This window comes from Esox lucius, chromosome 15 (assembly GCF_011004845.1).
Source record: "Esox lucius isolate fEsoLuc1 chromosome 15, fEsoLuc1.pri, whole genome shotgun sequence".
Lineage (NCBI taxonomy): Eukaryota > Metazoa > Chordata > Actinopteri > Esociformes > Esocidae > Esox > Esox lucius.
The window spans coordinates 5,129,293-5,152,500 of NC_047583.1; the positions used below are offsets into that span (position 1 = coordinate 5,129,293).

The 23,208-nt window shown below is 42.3% G+C and overlaps 2 protein-coding genes across 4 annotated transcripts; both read right to left on the reverse strand.

The window, feature by feature from the left end:
• Positions 1-585: 585 nt before the first annotated feature.
• plaat1l (phospholipase A and acyltransferase 1-like) lies at positions 586-4,814 on the reverse strand. Its single transcript, NM_001303954.1, is given in 5 exon segments — positions 586-1,245; positions 1,337-1,501; positions 1,748-1,836; positions 1,951-2,080; positions 4,734-4,814. Coding segments are annotated over 5 exon segments (459 nt in total). The 5' UTR covers positions 4,743-4,814; the 3' UTR covers positions 586-1,179.
• A 177-nt stretch (positions 4,815-4,991) lies between these two features.
• Positions 4,992-15,103, reverse strand: LOC106023834 (zinc finger protein 513). 3 transcript variants are annotated; one of them, XM_029125611.2, is made up of 5 exons: positions 15,003-15,103; positions 14,244-14,402; positions 10,394-10,507; positions 7,794-8,432; positions 4,992-6,863 (listed from the first exon to the last, which is right to left on the reverse strand). In XM_029125611.2, the coding sequence occupies exons 2-5, from the start codon at positions 14,281-14,283 to the stop codon at positions 5,956-5,958; spliced, it is 1,701 nt and encodes a 566-aa protein (XP_028981444.2). In that variant the 5' UTR covers positions 14,284-14,402; positions 15,003-15,103; the 3' UTR covers positions 4,992-5,955. The 3 variants fall into 3 exon arrangements, with proteins under 3 accessions (XP_028981444.2, XP_028981445.2, XP_028981443.2); XM_029125612.2 differs by having other exon boundaries at positions 14,999-15,089; XM_029125610.2 differs by having other exon boundaries at positions 14,897-15,067.
• Positions 15,104-23,208: the final 8,105 nt, after the last annotated feature.

Genomic DNA, 23,208 nt, shown 5'->3' on the forward strand with positions numbered 1-23,208 from the left:
CATTGTCCGTAACGTGTTTTTGTGGCACAGTTGACCTCCGCTGCACACACAAAACGTACTGTCTCTCTCTTCTGTACGTCTGTGTTTTAGCCCAATCTCCAATGCTAAAAATAACTCCAGTACTCTGTCTCTGGGACTGAGCAGATGTAGGTGTGTGACAGAACGCTGGACAACACTCACACGAGCAAGCAAAAGGCTTTAGGATTTATTTGCAACAATGTATTTGTGGATCAATACCACCAATGTCTCTGTGCGCACTGAAACAACAGAGAGACGGTGCAGCGTCCCAGAGCCACAGCAGACTAAAATGTTTACACATGTCCACACACTATAAAAGGCCCGGATTAAACGGGCCAATAGGCTTACGGCCACACCTCCCTCAGCACGCCAATCTCGTCTGATCTAGGAAGCTAAGCAGGGTCGGCCCCGGTTAGTACTTGGATGGGAGACCGCCTAGGAATACAGTAAACGTTTTTACAGATGAATTGATATCATTGAAAAGTTTTCTCAGGGATGACATACACATTAATCTTAACACAATCATATTCGCAGAATATAATAAAAAGACTTTGACTTTATTTTTTTGAAAGTAAATGCATTTCTTTATTGTGCAGTGGCTGCATTCCCCAGAATATAAACATTGTAGATTTATATTTTCTCCATAGTTTAATCACCAGACATCACAATAATAACAATATGAGATGCAATGTAATTAACTCATCCCTTAAACACAAGTTAAACACTCGTTTTTTTTTTTATTCGAAATAATATACCACAATGAGATGCTTCCATCTGCCGGTGTGGTTTAGAACTGTTTAATCTGTTGGGGTTTCCACCACATGAGGCTGTTGATGCCATTATTGGGGAGGATAGGCAATCAGTAGATACAGGAAAAAGGACTAAGTAGAATTGTGTCAAATATGTCATATACATGGTTTCTATGGTGATTTAAACAATTCCATTCCAGCAATACTACAACTAAAAATTACATCGGTAAAACAACGATTCCATTCCAGCAATACTACAACTAAAAATTACATTGGCAAGTCAATTTGCCACAACATAGGAAAGTATGTAGGTCTTAATTTAAGAAGATTTAGTTTTAATCTGATTGTAGACATATTTCCAGAACACAGACACCATATTTGCCACTGTTACAAGTTTAGTTGACATTTACGGTTACAGCTTCTTTTTCTCAAACAGCTCCTTCCAGGTGGGCACGATCCGGACATAGACCTTCTCAATCTGCAACCAATCACAACAGACCTTAATCCGTAACCAATCACAACTGAATATTATAAACTGCACATTTCAGCATGCAGTCGTGTGTCCTTACCTGGATGGACTTCTTGATTCCATATCTGAAGAGCGTGGCCTGGTGTTCAGAGTTATGGAAAAGGATGTCAAAGGTCACATCTCTACCCAGCATGTCGTCTATCACGGGCTTCACCACAGAGTAGTAGTCCCTAGGAGGGTGAACATCGTCTAGCATGTTCCTCACCTACATGCACACACAGTCTAGCAGAATCAATATTTACAGTATCTCTGTGAGTATGTTTGATTTACGGTAAATCGTACAATTGCGCAGTCTTAGAATTGGTTTTAGTTTTAGGTTCAGGCATTTGGTTTTGGGGCTAAGTTAAGTCCAGGCCTGAAGGTTAGAGCTAAATTAAGGCTAGGATTAGAGTTAGGAAACATGGATTTCTAAGCTCTCTCACAAGGACATAAAAATGTGTGTGTTGGCTACCTTGTATTTTTTTCCCACTAGATCCAGTGGATCCAGTTTGACCTCTGACTTCAGAGCTCGACCAAATAGCAGGAGCTTATTCTCAGCGTCTACACCAAAACAGGTACCAACACAGACACACAGGTACCAACACAGACACACAGTCAGTTGTTGCAGCATATTGTGTGTGTGTATATGTGTGTGGGCACGCATTCGGTACAGACCTCTGCATGTAAGATGTGCTACATATGGAACTCCATCTCTCTCTCCGTAGTAAACTCCAAAATGGGAGAAGTATTTATTCCGGGGAAACTCCAGGATGTCTCCTGGAAAAGGCTTTGGACAGGAACTCCCCTACAAGGCAGAGATCATGCTTATGTTTCTAGCTAGTGATTGCCATGCAAGGCTTCATTAACCTTCCTCTAGCAGCAGGATATTATGCTAGCAGCGCTAACTCAGATTTTCTTTTTCAAAATAAAATAATTGAAATATATAAGGCATAATAGTTCCACAGAACTATAAACAGTTCCACGGAGGGCAGAGTGTCTGCACGTTTTTGCTCTCCCCTTGTACTTGATTGACTGACTAGGTTACTAATTGGTTAGTTTCTACCCCCACCTGGTTGTTTAGGTGTGAACTGGGAACCAATTTATAGGAAAAACCTGCCGACACTCGGCCCCCCGTGGAACTGTTTGGACACCCTTGATCTAGTCTGTTCAATGTCCGTTCCAATGTTGTTCTTGTCTGTTCTTTTTCAGACTAGATTGTAACTATATTTCCTTACATATTTCAATGATGGCTTTTATTGTGATAAAGAAAATCTGAGTGCGGCCAGCATAATATTCTGCCCCCAAAATAACACAAATGAGGCCTCGTTTGGCCATCACTATTTCTAATTAAATTCTGGCGTATGTGGGAATCCTACTATTTGCGTGCGCACAAAATTATTGGGATTTATCGAACTGGCAACACATACGCTTGCTTTCGTTGATAAATCAGACCCATACTATACTTTTGCGCAGGTGAACAAGCTTACGGTCTCTGCCCAAAGAACGCTTAGAATTATACCAACCCACTCTCTTCCCTTAGCGTACATATAACACGGGTTTACACTTCACAATTTCGTGCTATGCGTACGCCAAAGTACTTTTTTGCGTGCAGTTCAGACGCAATCTCCTCCAATTAAGAACAATGGTGAATAAATGCGATATTAAAGTTTTACCTTTACCCTTTTACGTTCTTTCAAGAAAAAAGTTAATCTATGGCTTTTAAACGATTAGTCACTCTTCGGGAAATCCGTGCCTCGATGATGGTGACGTCAAATAGGTTTCAGTTGGTGCGTGTCAATGAAACGATTTTATTGACCATTATTATTAATGGGAGGAGATCGCATCTCAACCGCACGCAAAAAAGGACTTTTGGCGTATGCATAGCACGACATTGTGTGAACCCGTGTTATATGTACGCAAAAGGAAGAGAGTGGGTTGAATTATACATAAGGTCTCCAAATTAGCCCTATTGAATATGCAATTTCAGTCGATACACGAATCAAGGTGAAGACCGGTCTGAAAAAACTTACAAGACAATAGATTTCCCATAACGTGAACTTCATTCCAAAAATTCAAATGCTAGACTGTGCATACGCATGGGTTGAAATTTGGATAGAGATACGCACACTTTGCCGTCAGGTAAATGCCATATTTTGCGTCAAAACTGGCGTAAGCATGTTTGTGCGTACGCATATGATTGATACGAGGACCCAGGCTAATCTGTGTCGCATCTACCCCACCTGAAACGATGGATCCCCAGGGACTGTCGGAACGCCTCCACCAGGTTTAGAACCTGGGTATCAAAGTGACTTTAGTGCCGTAGCATTCAGGAGCCCCAATTTTGCTCTTATTTTTCCTGTACCACGTAAGCGGAGCCTGCCTAGAAGGGTGAATGTCACTGACCGGCCGAATTAATAGCATAGTGGTTAGAGAAGCGGACCTGCAAGTTATAGGTTCCGTGATTGAATCTCATAGTCAAAACAAAGTATACATTTAGATTTGTTCTGGATAGAAAAAAACTTAGCTGGCTATAACCTTCATTATCTACATTATAGTAAGTCTAAAATACAATTGTTTACAGTTATACAGTATTGTATGGGGTGCCGAATGTAAAAGTTCAGTTACAATTTTTTTGCTTATACATTTTCAACATTTAGCTCACTTTCCTCACATTTAGTGCATTTTCCTCACATTTGAGACAGTAATTATATATATAGATATATATATATATATCTCTAAATGTTAAATCTAAATCTTAAATTTATATCTAAATGTTAAATCTAAATGTTAAATATATATATCAAAATCTTAAATATATATCTAAATGTTATATCTAAATGTGTCTCCAAGTGTAAAGCTAAATAAACCCCCCAAGGAAACCACGCCCACTGCATTGGCTGAAAATCGCTGCACCGTCCACAACATCAAAGGTCAGTTAAGCTTTATCAAACCCCTTGGGCAGTAAATGTGTTGGGATTTCCACGGTTCTCTCTTCACTTGACGAGAAAGTCAGTTATCGTCAGAAATTGTACTCAGTTTAACACTGGTCAAAGGGGTCTAAAGAAATATTCAAACTTGATGTTAATGCATGACAGAATTATGTAATGTCAAGAGGCTATACCGACACTCGGCAGCTGTATAGCTTGGTGGCGTAGTGGTTAAAGACAGTCTTTCACGTGGGCCATTCCGGTTTGAATCTAGGGTGGGCAACAACGATCAACGCTTTTTATTGCGGGCCGGCTGAACTAGGCTTGCCTGGTTTCTTGTTTTAACCATAAAACGGATCTTAAAAACAAAACCAAAAAACACTGAAACAAACCCACCTGCCAACTCCTGAATTAAAGAATAGACCTTCTAACAAAAATTTACTTTGACAATAAATATAAATCTGATAATTTTACAATGCAATATCCATGATTAGTAAACATCGGTAATAATATGATGTAGCAGAACCCTACCAGACCCATGGTGTTTCTTGTCTTCTTCTCAGTGTGCTTCTAAGTTCAGGTCACACGCAGACACACACTTCAGAGACGCCCAAAACAGCATATTTAGATTACTTAACCCCAATCACATTTTGCATATGGGCCTACACTGCCCCACACCTTCAATCAGACAGGAAACACCTGTTGAGACGCTACAGTGAACAGACTTTCAGCGTCCCCCATCACACACACATTCGTATTATCGGTACAAACACGCAAAAGAAAAAAAGCTATTGGCTAAAACATTTTTATTTCAATATTTTTGAGGGATGTGTAAGGCACAGTGTACAGACAGACAAGAGAAAGGCTGGCTTCATTCAAACTGCCACATCAAATGTTTACAGTGGCTTTATTTACATCATGTACCTCACAGACCTCTCAATCTGAAAATATAAAGCAGACTAGTTAGAGTCATAGGTAGGAGGTTTTACACAGTAACCAAGACCTGTCTGGTAGTTAAATTAGACCATGGGAAAAACAGCTACTGTGTAAATACTGAGATGCGAGTTGGATTGAGATTCTTGAAGTCCTATGTCACCTTGATCTTCTGTATTCTCAGAGTAGGCTTACCCCTTAGCAGGGGTGTTTTCATCAAAAACCAAAACAGAAACAGACAGAAGCAACAGGAATCAGTAAGTCGGAAGCTACCTGAATTTCTCCAATAGTTTTTTTTGTCTTGCAGCTCGTCTATATTGTGCATTAATGATTACACCTGTTCAGGCTTCAGCCAATGAGAACACAGTATCGTGTTCGGGAATAGTTCAAATCAACAAAAACGCAAAAATATATCAATCTGTTGCAAAATATAAATGCTTTCTGTTTCACAATTAGGTTAGTTCATTGCAGATTACAAAAAATAAGTCACACACATGTAAAACCACAATTTAAAAACATTGTTGTAGACATTGCAGCCACTGAATTAAAACAACTTGAAAAACCATGTCAATCTTTAATCCACTCCCTTAATGCCCTACTGTAGGTAAGTCAGTGCATTGCTCCAGTTAAGCAGTTTGTGTAGCTCTGCCTCTAAAGGCTCCTGAGATAAGACCCGCCCCTCTGAGGCCTGAGAGCAGAGGATTTGGGGTCAACCGTGGAACACACACACACACACACACACACACGTAAATGTGTGTTCCACCATCATTTAGACAATTAACATACAGCGACGTGTGTCAGTGTTAGTATGTGGTGTGTGTCAGCCAGTGTTGGTATGAGGTGCATTGTGGTGTGTCTGTTTTGTAAGTGTTGTGTGTGTGGCAGTCTGCTGTGTTTTCCAGTCGTGTCTGTGAGCTGTGCTAGTGTCCTGGTGTGTGTGTTTGTCCCAGCTGTCTGTGTTGTGTCCATGTTTCCTCTGGTGTCGTTTGTAGTTATCCCAGTGTCCTGTGGTGTACCCACACTCAGCACAGCCGTACGGTTTCTCCCCGCTGTGCCTCAGCATGTGTCTCTTCAGGTTCATACTCTGGTTGCAGCTGTAGCCACACACAGTGCACTGGAACGGCTTGGCCCCAGAGTGGATCCTCTCATGTCGCCTCAGGTTCGCCAGGTTCCCACATGCGTACGAGCACTGTGGGCAGCGATAGGGCTTCTCCCCGGTGTGGACGCGGAGGTGGCGCTTCAGGTTGTCCAAATGGGCTGAGGCATATGGGCACTGAGGGCAGCGGTGGGGTTTCTCCCCGCTGTGGGTGTGGGCGTGGCGGGCCAGGTGGTTGGGGTAGAGGGAGAGGAAAGGGCAGAGGGAGCAGCGGTACAGCTTACTGTTTCCTTGGCGAGGCGGTTGGGACACCCTGTCGCTGGGTTTATCAGTGTCAGTGGGGCTTGGTGACCCAGGAGCTTTACAGGGAACGGACTCAGAGCACCGGCTACACACCTGCCCCCCTCCCTCCCCCTCCTCTCCTCCCTCCCCCTCCTCTCCCTCACCCTCGAGGGTGAGGCCACAAGAGCGACAGCATAGGGGAAAGAGGAGGTCCGGGAGCGGGGCAGAGGGGGGCAGCCTGGGGAGGGAGAGGGGGAGGAGGGGGGAGGAGGGAGAGGCTAGCCCCCCTAGGGTTTGGAGGAAGTCAGAGTCCTCCCTCACACACACGGTCAGGTCAGACACCACAGCCTCTGGAGGACAGAACAATACACATACATTAACATGCACATCCTAGTACACGCCCTGCCCTGTGACTTTCAGTAACCAACCAAACAGAGCTCCTTCCTCTTTTAAATCGACTCCAGTTTCAGGAAGTTAACAAACACTTCTCCTTTCACATCTGCTACTGGCTGTGAGCTGTGCTAGTACAACCCTCCTTTATTAGAACAGCTTTTTAGTTAGTTACACGGTTTGGACACTTGTGGCAAATGTCTGTAAATGGGGTTTTATACGCAGTTACCTTGAACAATTAATTCAGTTGGAAAATTCGATTTGATTATCCAAAGAAATGAATGCAGAGAAATATTTGACTTGGACTAGTCTTGGTTCCCCTGTTTTGGCTACTACTCCTTGTCAGGAGTACAATACAAGACTTTGGAAAATGTTTGCAGAAGGCAGAGAGAATCTTTCCGCAACCTTGCTAGTCCCTCAACAATTCAAATCACTGGTTGTCATTGGGATTCAAGTCCAGAGACGGAGATGTAAAATGTAATCTGCCAGTTAACCACTAATGTGTGAATAGTAATGTCTGCTGAGTGACAGTCCCACTGGACCAACCAGGCGGCCAGCTTTCAGATCCTGACCATTAGGCATTTGGGTAAAATATCCTGACACGTCTTAAGAGATCATGATCTTAACAGCGGCCTTAAGAGCTGCAACCCCACATGGTCCACCACCATATTTTACAGTAGATATGAGGAACCTTTCTGAACAGTTTGTTTTTCCAAATCAAAACTCACCACCAGTATGTGTGACCAAGACAATGTCATTTGAACTCATTGTTAAATGTATGGTCTTTAAAACATTTTTTAATTAAGGGAGCCAAATTGACCAGCCGTTTTGCAGGGGACTGTAACATTGAGTGTCTGTGTGTTGAGGTGCAGCTGACGACAAGCCCTTACCTTCACCAGTATCTGCTTGTGCATGTTTCCGTCGGCTGCATCTCTTCAGCGCATGCGTTCGTTGCGGCCGTGCCCGCGGCTCCTGGCTGTGCGAGCGCTGGTGCCTCCGCAGGTTTCCCAGGGAACTGCAGGCATAGCTGCAGGAGCTGCACAGGTAGGGTTTCTCCCCGGTGTGTGTGCGTGTGTGTCGCTGCAGGTTGACCCTCTGCGTGGAGGCGTAGGGGCAGTGAGGGCAGCGGTACGGCTTCTCTCCGTCGTGGGTCCTCATGTGGCGTTTCAGATGGTTGGAGTAGCGTGAGGAGAAACTGCACAGAGAACACATGTACAGCTTTGTAGAACCTTCTTCAGTTCCCGCCTTATTCCTCTTCCTCTTCCTGTCCTTTCTGGAACGGGATTGGACAGCTGGGGTTGACTCCTCTCCCTGCGAGGTGTCCTCCACGGCAGTGTGAGACTCTGACTGTACGCCCTCTTCGCAGGTCAGGCAGTAGAGACCTGCCCCCAAGTCTAAGCCCGCCCCCAGGTCGAGGTCGGTCGCCATCAGTTGGCCGCACCCCTTACAAGAGAGGAACGCTGGGAAGGCGGAGTCATCTGGAGCTGGAAGGCTGGATCCGTCATTACTCAGGGAGAACACAGCCATTCCTGGTCAGGACAGAACAGGGAGCTAGTGGGATTTCCCACAGATAGAAGCCCAAACCACAACATACACTCTGGTAATCATACAACCCAAACCTAATACCACTGATGGACCCCACATCCTGGAGATGAGCACAAATCGGCTAAATGTCCCCCAGAGAGCTCCAACTAGACCCATGGGACTTTGTGGTTGATGGGGGTTTTCTTTGGTTTCATTGGTTTTACCCTTTTAGTTTTACTTATTTAATGCACACTCTCTCTTTCACTCACACGATCGATACAATGTTCTTGCACTGCATCTTGCTCCCAAATACAGTATCATACTTTAGCTTTCTAATAGAAACAACTTTTCAGGTATCTTTCAAGCTATTTTATCTTAATTTATTTGATATATTACTTAGTTGCATATAGAACCACAACCTGTGCTGGTGTTTGTTTCTGTAAATCTTTGATTCATTTAAACTTTAAAAGAACTTTCCATCATGAAAATGTTTCATTTTAACATACAGGAAGTCTAAAGGCTGCAGTCACACCCCAATTCTCATCGATGGCACTGAGGTGGAGCATGTCCAGCTTCAAATCCCTGGGTGTCCACATCTCCGAGGACCTCTCCTGGATCCTCAACACTGGTCAAAAAGGCGAAGCAGCACCTGAACTTTTTGAGGAGGCTTAAGAAGGCCCGTCTGTCTTCCAGGATCCTTGTGAATTTTTACAGCTACACAATTGAGAGCATTCTGACTAACTGCGCCACAGTGGGGCAGATACTGCGTAGCCGACCGGAAGGCCCTGCAACAGGTGGTGTCCCTAGGCTTTTCTGTTTCCACTATACATTTGGTACAAAGGACTTAAGGAGGGGCTCAGTTGGGGAGGGAGGAGTAACCTATCAACGATAACGCCATGCTCAGTTTGTTTACAGTACGGCGTTTGAACGCAATTAATAAAACAGATTTCTTCCTCAAACTCCTGCGACCGGCTCCTTCTCCTCCTACACTTGTGACACTGCAACTAAACCAGTTTAATAAGTATTTTGTCAAAACTGTCAACCTTCAATAGAACGATTTGAGAGTATTCTGACGTAATTTTCTGTTGTTATAAGTTCTGCAGGGGTTATCTGTTTTCCGAGTCTTTGCTTCCCTGTACTGTTGCTGTATTTTATTTTAACAGGGATCTTGTTGCTGTATTTTATTTGATCAGGGATCTGTTTGTTAGATCAGATGAAAACAATTACGAGAAGCCTAAATAAACGAGATGCGTCGCCATTCGAATAGAACCACATGCCGTGTTTCCACACCACGTCACACAAACCCCGCCCAGAGTCCTAAAGTCCAGGGCTTGGCACCCAGTGAGAACCGGGCTACTGGCCCGTGTCAGTGTAAACAGAACTTTAGGGTGAAACACCACTGTTTGGCACCAGTGGAAACACGGCTATAGACTACCAGCGCAAGGGGTGTCTGCATAGGGCATCACCCGGGCCACCAACTGTTTGCCCTCCTACCATCCGTTCATGCACCAGCAGGCTCAGGAACCGTTTCTTTCCAGCTACAGTAACCCAGTTTAACTCATCACTAACCACTAACCCTACAGCCCACCACTTAGTTCTGCCTCTAAGGGACCGTGTTGCACTACTCTCCTCGTATTACTGGACTGTGACACTGCTTTGCAGTTGACACATGTACACATCTACCTCGGGAACCTCATTGCTGCTATCCCTGCATTTCAGTTGCACATGCTACCTACAATTTGCCTTCATTGCACATTTATAATTGCCATGTGTACTTGCATTTGCCTTCGTTGCAAATCTATACATCCCACCTATAACATATATTGCTCTTAAATTGTTTCACTATTGTTTTACATTATCAGCATGCTCCTATTTGAACTTGTGCTAACTGCATGTCGTTGTACTGTACTTGTACAATGACAACGTTGAACCTAAACTAAGCCTGGGAAAATTAATTGCATCTGACCTGTGTCTCTGTCCAGTCCCATGATCTCTGTGTCTCCAAGCTCACAGAGCTCTGCACTCAGGAGGAAATCACTGTCCAGGACCAGGCATCCTGGATCACATTCCACCCCATCTACTGTAACACAAACACCACAACATGATTAAACTACATCATCTAGTGTGACACAAACAAACACCACAACATGATTAAACTACATAATCTAGTGTGTCAGACAACATGATTAAACTACAGCATTTAGTGTGACATACAACATGATTAAACTACATCATCTAAGGCCGGTTTCGCACACACAGATTAAGCCAAGCCTAGGACTAAAAACAGAAAACTGAGTTTTTTTTTTAGTCCTAGACTGGATTTAATCTGTGTCTGTTGAACCATCACAACATGTTTTCAAAAAAGTTGGGACTCAGTGTATAAGGCAAATAAAAACAGAATGCAATGATGTTGATGTTTTTGTTTTTGGAAAAATACATGCCACGTTGGAATTCGATGCCAGCGACAAGTTTCAAAAAATTTGGGACAGGGGCATGTTTACCACTGTGTTGCATCACCTCTTCAATACTCTGTAAGCGTTTGGGAAATGAGGAGACCAATTGCTGTAGTTATGAAAGTGAAATGAATTCCCATTCTTGCTTGATATAGAAATTCAGCTGCTCAACATTTCTCCTTTGTCGTATTTTCTGTTTATTATGCGTCAAATGTTTTCAGTGGGTGACAGGTCTGGACTGCATGCAGGCTAGTTTAGCACCCGGACTCTTACTACAGAGCCATGCTGTTGTAATACGTTCAGGACGTGGTTCGACATTGTCTTGCTGAAATTAGCAAGACCTTCCCAGAGAAAGATGTTGTCTGCATGGCATCATATGTTGCTCCAAAACCTGTAAATATTGTTCAGTGTTAATGTCGCCCTCTCTGATGTGCAAGTCACCCATGCCATGTGCACCAATGCACCCCCATACCATCACGGATGCTGGCTTTTGAACTATGCGCTGATAAAAAGACGGTTGGTCCCTATCCTCTTTAGTCTGCAGGCGACAGCACTCATGATTCCGAAAATAACTTCAAATATTGATTCGTCAGACCACAGGACAGCTTTCCACTTTGCCTCAGTCCATCTTATATGAGCATAGGCCCACATAAGGCGGCAGGATTTCTGGATCTTGTTTATGGGGTTTCTTCTTTGCATGGTAGTTTTAACTTGCATTTGTGGATGCAGTGACGTACAGTGTACACAAACAATGGTTATCGGAAGTGTTCCTGAGCCCATGCGGTAATTTCCACTACAGAACCGTGTCTGTTTCTAATGCAGGGCTATCTGAGGGCTGACGATTACAGCCATCCGATACTGGTTTTTGGCCTTGTTCCTTGCATACATAGATTTCTCCAGATGCTCTAAATGTTTTAATGATATTTTGTACTGTAGATGATGAGATTCTCAAACTCTTTGCAGTTTTATGTTGAGAAACTTTATTCTTAAATTGTTGCAGGCAAAGTCTTTCACAGAGTGGTGAACCAGGTTTAGTTTTTAGTATTACACAACCTTTGCAGTATTTTGTGGCCTGTCCCCAATTATTATAATTTTTTATTTTAAACATGTTGCTGGCATCAAATTCAAAGCAGGCATATATTTTTCAAGAAACAAAATGTCTTAGTTTCAACATTTCATTATTGAACATAGGGTTTAAATGATTTGCACATCATTGCATTCTGTTATTTACATTTTACGCAGCATCCCAACTTTTTTGGAAACAGGGTTGTGCATCATCCAGTTCAACACAGAACATGATTAAACTACATCATCTAGGTGTGACATGCAACATTGTTAAGCTACATCTATTGTAACACACACACACGATTACACCATACAATCTGTTACACACAACATAACTACATAATACCATCCATCTGTTGTAAAACACACCATGAATACACAAAACATTAGAGATGCAATGGTATGCCTGTTTATTTGGCCAATGATGCCCCGCAAATCCAGGAAGAATATAAAATAACATGCAATACAATATGTATACAAGGCACAAACAGTCTTACAATCATACTGTGTGCCTTTTAGCTGAAATCAGTAGGAAAGGGACATACATTCCATGGCTCGGGCATTTCTAAAACAGAGTATAGGCGCAAACATGCAACCACACACACCGTGCCATTTCTTCAGCCCAATTAGACTGATTCATGAATAGACTGGGGAGACAGTTTTTTTTTTGCTTTTCCATATGGCTCTGAGGATATTGATCCTGAGGTGATGCTAGCGTAGAACATGTGTCCACATGTTTGAGGTGTTGGCAGCTGTGTAGGGTACTTTTGTGAAGCAGTGGCAACATATAGTAAATGTTCATCAACCACTCTCTGTCCATCACTGTTCTAGTCAACCGGAATCACAAAATGCTGGCAACCTGGAGATGTAAATGAGTCTGGAAGATTTTACGATGTTGGTTTAGCCAAACCACCACTCACCATTATAGAAATAGCTGTTTGGGTCAAAGAACAGCTGGAAACGCGCTAACAACCATTATAGCTTTGAAGTGCACGAAGATAGAACCTCTTCATGTAATTTACACCTCTACATAGCATAGTTAATAATTTATTTTTGAACAAGAAACCAGTCAAGCCTAGTTCAGCCAGCCCGCAATAAAAAAGTATACCGAATGTGTGTACCGTAACAGCCTGGGGGTGAGACGAGGGAGGAAGGAATAAGGATGGGAGAGAAGGAGAGGGGGGAAGAGGAAGGAGACTAGAGGGAAATTAAAACAAATAGGGGGAGGAGAGAGGGATGTCTGGCAGAGGAAGACAAAACTGGGATGGAAAGGGAGGGGGGTCAGGCAGGGAGGGGGGTCAGGCAGGGAGGGGAGGGGAAGTAGTAACAGGAAAGAGAAAGGAAGTCCAACTGAGACAGACCATTCAGGAAGAGATAACACCCACCATCTCACACACACACACACGTGCAGGAGGACAAGGATAACACCAAACACACAAAAATACACCGTCACAAAACCAAGTCAGAGAAAAACAGACTACACTACAATAAGCTAAATGCTCAAATCAAAATCATTCATTTTAAGCACCAATCAAAAACCTAAAGTTGAGAAATTGTGATCTAGCTAGTTAGCTAACAACCCAGAAGCCCAATCTGGTCTCAGAAGGATTACGCAGACTATTTTAGGTACATTTTAGCCAGGGGATTTCGTAATATATATTAAGTTCAGTAAAATAACGTTACAGTCTGAATGGAGAAAAAAAAAACTGAAAACCATGTGACTTTCCAAATCCCAGACAGGTGTGCTACCCACTGCTCTAACGAGGAATATGTCACCATTGAAGGCGAGTGGTGGTGTCACAACATAATTATGTTTGTGATTTTCTTTATAATCCTAACCCAAACTGTAACCCTAACCCAAGTGCTGTGATACCGAACCTTAACCCTAACCTGAACTCCAGAGCTCTGAGACCTAACCCTAACCAAACCTTGACCCCAGTGCTGTGATGCCTAACGTTAACAATAAAATGCTTTTATAACATATTCTAGCGACCTTATAATAATTTGGTTATGTATCATACGTTTTGGTGGCGTATTGTAATGTAACCTAACGTCACATATCATACGAAATTGGGTGACATGGATTTTCGTAAATTAGTATACGTAGTGTCCTGAGACCACATTGAGAAGCCAGGGACCACTCCCCTACTAAGTTCAAGAAACGTCACGAACATACAACTTCATCGTTGACATTAAAATACTGAAAACTCATAGGATTAAACTAGTTAACTCTTTCACCGCCCAGCTGATAACATGAAAATGGAATGCCACACAAAAAAAACGTTACATTACACTTACATTTGACGGGCTGTGGATTCGACTGTTTTCTTCTCGGCATTCTTCCTCTTCTTTGTCTGCCTCGCTGTCAGTCAGTCACAGTTCCCTCGGTGGTTTAGTCTGTTCTGGTGTGCAGGTTCCGTCAGTTCGTCATTCCCCTATTCTGTCATCTTCCTCTTCCTCCAACGGACAAAAACAATACTTTCAGTATCACCAAATAACACATTCAGAAACGCACACAGTGTATTCATACCTATACACAAAACGTCCAGTCACGAAACCTTTCGTGAAGCAGAATACACCTACATTGATTTAGTCGAAAACAAAATCGGTTTGACGAAACGTTTCGCAATAAAACAACATTTAAAGTGTATGAATTCACCCTACGGCTTACGTATGCACGCTAACTAGTAAGCTAACGTTAGCTCACTAAATTCGTTAATTTACTAATTCGCAATTCCAGCTCGTTAACACAACCATGAACATTACTAACCAGCTATATCTAATATGACTTACATTTACAGAAAGCTGGCTAACAAATTGAATATGATCTAACGTTGTGTAGGTGGCTAGCTACTGTAAGTGTAACCCATAACAGTTATATAGCGTTAGTGCTAACTTAGCTAGCTAGCATTCAGTATTTATGACACAACAAACACAGAATACCAAATTACCTAACAGTGGTTTTGGAAAATATAAACGCTAATCCACAAGCGAACTTTACAATGACTTAAGTTGTCTTTCAGCATATATTTTCCGTTAAAATAGTCTCTTACTAACTTCCTCGAGGGTCCATTGTGTACATACTGCAATTTCCCGGAGTATGACGTCACATAATTACTAAAAATCACTTCCTGATCATGGGTCTTGTAGTCTTTGATGGGTGCTGGCTGTTCAAAACGCTCCGAAACCTTTCGAAGTAGCGTAAGGCTGGCAACATTAGAGAATTCCGGTTTTCTGATTTTGCTATCAAAATAAAAGTCGCTTAGTGAATGTATTGTAAAAATGTATTGTACGAAATGTCCAGGAGACTATATAGAGTGACTATATGTAAAAACAAAATCAAAGGATACGGTGTATTTGCAATTGCTGCTGGCATTTTACTCCGCCCATCCCATTGGCCACAATGTAACTCAATGGATATGAAATACATATCGACTCATACAGAAAAAAATAAACTATTAAATACGCCGCAGTGAATGTATTGTAGGAAATTTTCAGGAGAGTCGATAGAGTAATTATATGCCAGAAAAATCAAGGGGGAGTGTGTATTTGCAATTGTTGCTGGCATTGTTACATTGTAAACTGATATTTTGTTAACTGATATTTCCATATGTCTATGAAAACACTGATCGCATGAAAACGCTCCAATGCTGTCTGCATTTCCAGATTTAGGAAACTGAGTGCTTATATCTTCCACCGCGCACACTGCTGCGATTAAGATGTAACAGCTCATTTACTAACATTGTAAGCTAAACATTTGTGATATGTCCCATAAGTGGATACCGCGTTTAGCTCCACTTGACTGTTCACTTACCAACTGACTTATCAGTGTTTAGGCCTATACGCAATGCCAGCGTATGTCATCCGCTACACCGCTCAGTTTATTTTCTGAGTCTTCTAGTTCCATTACAAGTATTTGGCCAGCAGATGTCGCCAGCCTGCGATGTTTCGAAACGGTAAATCCTTTTTTGATGCAATTATTTTAAATTGTCTAGTAGTTTCGGAAAGCTTTTCTCCCATCACTAGTACTAGTAGTGTTTTTTTTTAGTTGTTAGTCAGGTTCTAGCAAAGGGCAACGACAATCTATGTGGCATTCCAAGACCAAAACACACGACAGATGAACGGTAACGGACCGGGGTAAATCAAATTTTATATTTGATATTCGGAGTTTGATCGTGAATACCTCTTCCAAAAAAAATCGTACAAAGACGTCAGTGAAATATATACAATTGGATTAGGGTAGAGAGCAAACTACACCCTTTGATTTGATCGAAAATCGAAGTTTTCGTTCAGCAGAGGACAACATTTTGCTAAACGCTGTCGAACGATGTTCAGTAGTTTAGGGACCATCATGAAAGTGCAATACGGCAAAAAAATGTATATTTTAAAATAATAATACCTTTCCCTGTAAAGAAAAATCATAGGTACAGAAAACTTTTATGTTATTAAAAAAAATTGTAATATTCTACAAATTGTAATACACCTTATATATTTCATTCTTTAATAGATTCCTATAGAGGTGACATATACACCCACAACCACTTGTATGTTAGTCACTGACCTTTAGATTTGCCCTTTTACATTTCGGTGATTATATCAGAATTGATCCTTCTATACAACACGTTTTTAATAGCTCAATATCCATATGAGCTAGAGACCTACAAACAAGTGTGGTCTGTTCCTTTACCTCTCTTCTGAAAGGTACACCTCTTTAATCAATATTCATTATCTGTATTTCTATTTATAAATGTATGCATTATTACAACTCTATTTCCTAAATCACATGAACTATTTTTAATAGCTTCCAATCCAGATGACATGGACCTCTAAAACCACTTGCATTTTGTTCACTAACCATCTTTGTCAAGGGTATGCCCATTAGATTTGACATTTTCCATTTCAGGGAATTTACAATAATTTAACTTTCTAAACAACTATTTTTTAATAGTTCACTATCCATATGATTCAGAGATCTACAAACAAGTGTGTTGTGTTTCTTTACTTCAGAAAGATACACCTCTTGCTTTTCCAAATTCATTATATGAAGTTCATTTTACAATTACATGCATTATTACAACCCTATTACCCAATTCACATGAACCAGTTTTAATAGCTTCAGATGACATGGACATCTAAAACCACTTGCATTTTGTTCACGGGCCTTTCTTGTCAAGGGTACAGCCCCTAGATTTGTCAATTAAAATTTTGGTAAATTTAAGGGAATTAGTAAAACACAATTATGTTAACATTCCTCACCAACAAATGCTTTTCCTGTTGCAGCTTTTGTTTATATTTCATTGTCACATTTGACTAAGTGGTTATAAATGTAAAACTCTGCTACGCCCGCGGGTTCGAGCCACTGTTGATTGTGGCCAGGGTGTCCAGTAGGGTGGTGCTTATTGGGCTGATGTAGCCTTGGGGGAGCTAATCAGCATTGAGGACTTCCATGTTCCACTGCGTTCCACCAACTTCTCTGGCGGGACAGGTGCCTCTGACCTGGCCATGCATATAAGTTAATGTGAGCGAGCATGTCCTCCAATGTGTCGGCTCGCATTGACTTCATGGTTAATGGACATGCGCTGGCTTGAGCAGGGGGACCTTGCGTGCACTGCAGGATTTTAATCCAGCCTTGTACAGGTCTGCAATTTTATTCCTGATGTCCTTACACAGCTCTCTGGTCTTGGCCATTGTGGAGAGGTTGGAGTCTGTTTGATTGAGTGTGTGGACAGGTGTCTTTTATACAGGTAACAAGTTAAAACAGGTGCAGTTAATATAGGTAATGAGTGGAGAACATAAGGGCTTCTTAAAGAAAAACTAACAGGTCTATGAGACCTGGAATTCTTACTGGTTGGTAGGTAATCAAATACTTATGTCATGCAATAAAATGCAAATTAATTATTTAAAAATCATACAATGTGATTTTCTGGATTTTTGACAGACCTCTACATGCTTTGTAAGTAGGAAAACCTGCAAAATCGGCAGTGTATCAAATACTTGTTTGCCCCACTGTATAAAGATGGGCCTAGTAAAACAGGTTAATGAGTTTGGTAATGTGTTTGGGTCCAGTGGATTACTTAAAACAGAACCAGTGAAAATCATCCTTAGAGAATAGGCCCAGCCTATGCAGTGCATGCAGTCAGGAGAATTCTGTTGCCGCTAATGCCTTTGTTAAAGAAAGAACTTAAACGCATGGAAGACGAGAACACATTAGAGAAGGTCACTCAGCCAACAGAATGGTGTGCCGCTATGGTGCCAGTACTGAAACCAAACAAGACTGAGATTTGCTGCTGCGCTGATTTAAGGAGACTGAATAGAGCAGTGAAGCGCAAGAAATATATGATAACCACAATGGAGGAGATAATGCCAAAACTCTCAGGGTCCAAGGTATTTACTTCATTGGACGCAGCAAGTGGATGTTACCAGATCCCTCTTGAAGAGGAGAGCACAAAGCTTACCACCTGTATCACCCCATTTGGGAGGTACGTTTTCCTCCACCTACCATTTGGGATTACTGGTGCTCCTGAAATCCTTCCGTGGAAAATTACAGAGACTCTTCAGGGGCTAGAGGGCACCGAGGTTTATATGGACGATATGTTGGTCCACACAGAGACAGAGGAACTGCATGACCAGCGGTTGGCAAAGGTGTTAAAGGTCATAGAGGAGGCTGGTCTCAAGCTGAATAAGGCTAAGTGCAAGTTCTAACAGAGAAAGATACACTCTGTGGGACATATCATCGACGAGACAGGTGTCAGGCCAGACCCGGAGAAGGTTATGGGGATGGAGAACCTTCCTCATCCACACAATGTGACAGAGCTCCAAAGATTCCTGGGGATGGTACACTATCTAGGGAAGTATGTTCCTGACCTCTCCACGGCGGTACAGCCGCTCTATGCACTACTCGAGACAAAAGCGGAGTGGTCATGGCGACACACACAGCAGGCAACGTTTCAGAGATTGAAAACAGCACTAGCCACTGCCCCAGTGTTAGCCTTCTACGATTACAGGAAGCCTGTGGTGGTGTAAGCAGATGCCAGCAGCTACGGTCTGTTGGGGGGGGACACACCTGAGTGATGCAAAATCGAGGTACGCTCAGATTGAGAGAGTGTTTAGCTAGTATATGGGCTTGTGAGCGGTTTGACAAATACTTGTTTGGGCTCGAAAACTTTAGACTGGTCACTGACCATAAGCCCCTTGTGCCTGTCATGAACAGTGAGGACTTAGACAACGTCCCTATCAGATGCCAGAGACTATTAATGAGGCTCATGCGTTTCAGTGCGACAGCGGAGTGCGCGCCTGGGAAGACCCTCACAGTTGCCGACGCGCTCTCCAGGGGGTCCAGGGAAGAACTCCGATGACACTGACACACACTATGACATCACAACCTACATCAACGCCATCGTGTGTCACCTGCCAGCAACTCCACAGAAGATGGAAGAGATCAGAATGAACACAGAAGCTGACTATAAGCTACAGTCCGTGTTGTGGTTCATCAGGAATGTGTGGCCTGAGTATGCAGGGGAAAAAACACCTGAAATCATTAAAGACTTTTATCAGGTGAGGGGAGAGTTGTCAGAGACAAATGGGCTAGTGGTTAGAGGGAACCGTATAGTCATTCCCACAAGCCCGAGAACAGAAATCCTGGACATGATTCATGATGGGCACCAAGGCCTACTTAAGTGCAGGGAGAGGGCAAATCAGTCAGTTTGATGGCTTAAAATCTCACAAGGGGTTACCGCACGAGTCTAACAATCCATCTTCTGCAGAGAGCATAAGAGCACACAGAGAAAGGAGCCACTGATGCCCAGTGAACTGCCCTCCAGGCCTTGGCGGAAAGTAGCTGTAGACCTATATGAACACAAAAAGCAAAATGACCTGGTGGTGTCTGACTATTATCCTAGATTCTTAGAACTCCACCTACCTACGACTACAAGCCTCCAGGTCATTACTAGGCTTAAGGCCACATTTGCCCGTTATGGAATACTAGAAGTAGTAGTAAGTTAAAACGGGCCCCAGCTGGTCTCAGAAGAGTAATAATGAATTGCCGTTTTTTTTTTTAAACAACCACGGACCATCATTAGAGACTCATTGACATTATTTTATTGTCATATATTTAAAAAAAAAAGTATATTGTAGCTATGTATGCTTTTAGACGTGTATGCTTCAAATTTGCCCACTGACCATGATGAATATTGAATGAATTGGAAAAGCTCCTTCATAACTGATGAAGCATGAACATTGCACAGCGGCAGTGACAGAGCAGAATACGTTACACTCTAGTGGACTTGTCTATCGCAGTTTCTTTCAATCTTCCTCTCCATCTTTTCGTTTTTTCCTTGGACTTTTTCTCTTCTCTCACTCTCTCCCTCTCTCTCACACACAAACACGTGTTTTTGTATACAACAGGCAAAATGTGAATAGATAACTTAGAAAAACAGCGTCCAGTTTACATTATCCCATACTAATCAGGATTCCCAACTGACAAAAAAAATGTATTATTAGAAATATCCAAGAGGTCAAAATATATTTTTTTAAAGTACGAAATTGTCTAACAACTTTTTGTTCAAAATAGAGTTACGGTCACGAATGTATCTCGCACATTGACATGGATTTTTAAAAAACATAACCAATACATTATTTGACAGCATTTTAGAATTATAACTGTTTCCTATCACCATTCACTCCTTCAAATTGCCTACAGTGTCATTTAGGAGTCATGCTTAATCTCCCATTCGTTCGGGTGTGGGATGTAGCTGGACCTACAAAACGTGTATATTCAGTGCGCGTGTTCTTTCTCAGTGCTAACGGACGAGTGGTCCCATTATCACGTGGAGGGCCAGCTGTATCAGAGGCTGTTCATTGGTTACAACAAGTGGTCCAGACCCGTGAAAAACATCACTGACGTCGTCAACCTGAAGTTCGGTCTGTCCATCGCACAGCTTATAGACATGGTGAGATGCAACTTCAACTTGTGTGACTTCAGACTCAACAAGAGAATCAGTGACTTTATACTAACAACGTAACCGTCCTTTGAATCTAGAATGTGCTGTATAATCGACAGCTCCATCAACCTATTTAGGAATCACCAAAAACAATCAACTAAGTAAAAGAAATCTATCAATAAATGAGCTACCAGGGTCTAACAAATGGTCCCTTGCAGTTCACCTGCACCACTGCAACCAGGTGTTCTAATTCTGGTGGCACCGACAGTGGGGTCAGAGGGCAGAAGCACTCCATCAGCCAGTCAATGAACCAATTATTCAGTCAAATAATCAACTAAGAAACATCCCTGTCCCTCCTCAGGACGAGAAGAACCAGATGATGATGACCAATGTGTGGCTGAAACAGGTTACAGTGGTGGAACATCTACTCTCTATCAACATTACAAAGTTCTTAAATACCTCAGTTTCCCAGATATCCCGGTTGGAAGATTCTTTTAAATATTATATATAGTCTGGGAATTCTCTGAATACAAAGTTCAAGACAGTCAATAATGTGCAAGGCATTCCGCATACCGGGAAAAAGTTCCTGAGGTGAAAGTTCCTGAGGTGATCAAGACAATTCTTATGGTTAACAAATCTAGGAGTGGAGTCTTTGTTAGCCGTGTGTGTGTTCTTCTGGCTGTGTCTGTATAGGAATGGAATGACTACAAGCTGCGTTGGCATTCATCTGACTACGACAATGTAACGCCCATCAGAGTACCATCCGAACTCATCTGGGTACCTGACATTGTCCTCTACAAGAAGCCAGTCTCTCTCACGCACACACACTGAAGGATTCATGTGAGAGTTTAAAATGTGAGTGATCAATAATTTGTGTAGGAATTTGGATTTTAGCCGATTTATTTGTCTGTGATTCTGTTCAATTCTGCCCACCCCCTGATCCCGGCATTTCTTTATGAACAGCTCTTACACAAAAAGTGTTTTAATGGACTTGCATAGGGTTCCTTTACTCAAGTGTAATTTCTAGATGAATTAATCATTACAATGGCTTCCCACTGATTGTCCGTATGCAGCTCTGGAAAAAATTAAGTGACTGCGAAATTATCAGTTTCTCTGGTTTTACTATTCATAGGTATGTGTTTGAGTAAAATTTACATTTTAGTTTTTTTCTATGTACTACTGACAACATTATTGTAATTTAGAGTATTTATTGGTAAAAAATAACAACTGGTCAAAATGACCAAAAAAATATGCATTGTTTTCAGACTTCAAATAATACTAAGAAAACAAATTCATATTAATTTTTCAACAACAAAATACTAATGTTTTAACTTAGGAAGAGTTCAGAAATCAATATTTGGTGGAATAACCCTGAATTTTAGTCACAGCTTTCATGCATCTTGGCATGCTCTCCACCAGTCAGTCACATTGCTGTTGGGTGACTTTATGCCACTCCTGGCACAAAAATTAAAGTAGCTCGGCTTTGTTTGATGGCTTGTGACCATCTGTCTTCCTCTTGATCAAATTCCAGAGGTTTTCAATGGGGTTTAGCTCTGTAGATTGGGCTGGCCATGACAGGGTCTTGATCTGGTGGTCCTCCATCCACACCTTGTTAGACCTGGCTGTGTGGCATGGAGCATTGTCCTGCTGGAAAAAACAATTCTCAGAGTTGGGGAACATTGTCAGAGCAGAGGGAAGCATGTGTTCTTCCAGGATAACCTTGTACTAGGCATGATTCATGCATCCTTCACAAAGACAAATGTGCCTGATTCCAGCCTTGCTGAAGCATCCCCAGATCATCACCGATCCTCCTCCAAATTTCACAGTGGTTGTGAGACACTGTGGCTTGTAGGCCTCTCCAGGTCTCGTCTAACCATTAGATGACAAGGTGTTGGGCATAACTGAATATTTGACTCGTCAGAGAAGATGACCTTACTCCATTCCTCTATGGTCCAATCCTTATGGTCTTTTGCAAACTTCAGCCTGGCTCTTCTTTGCTTCTCATTGATGAAGGGCTTTTTTCTAGCTTAGCACAACTTCAGCCCTGCCCCTAGGAGCCTGTTTCGAACCGTCCTCGCCGTGCACTTCACCCCAGCTGCTGTTTGCCATTCTTTTTGTAGGTCACTTGATGTCATCCTACGGTTGTTGAGTGACATTCAAATGAGTTGACAGTCATCTCGGTCAGTGGACAGTCGTTTTTCGCCCTCTGCCAGTCTGTAGCTTTGTTGTCCCCAATGTCTGTTGCTTGACCTTGTTCTTATGAACCGCTGTCTTTGAAATGTTCAGGATGGAAGCAACCTGACGCTCACTGTATCCCTCTGCCA

Coding starts and splice junctions, on each gene's coding strand:
- LOC106023834 (XM_029125611.2), bottom strand. CDS start 14,283: ATGCCGAGAAGAAAACAGTCGAATCCACAGCCCGTCAAAT. Junction 8,433..10,393: donor GGGACTGGACAGAGACACAG/GTCAGATGCAAT, acceptor TGTCCTGACCAG/GAATGGCTGTGTTCTCCCTG. Junction 6,864..7,793: donor ACAAGCAGATACTGGTGAAG/GTAAGGGCTTGT, acceptor TCTGTCCTCCAG/AGGCTGTGGTGTCTGACCTG.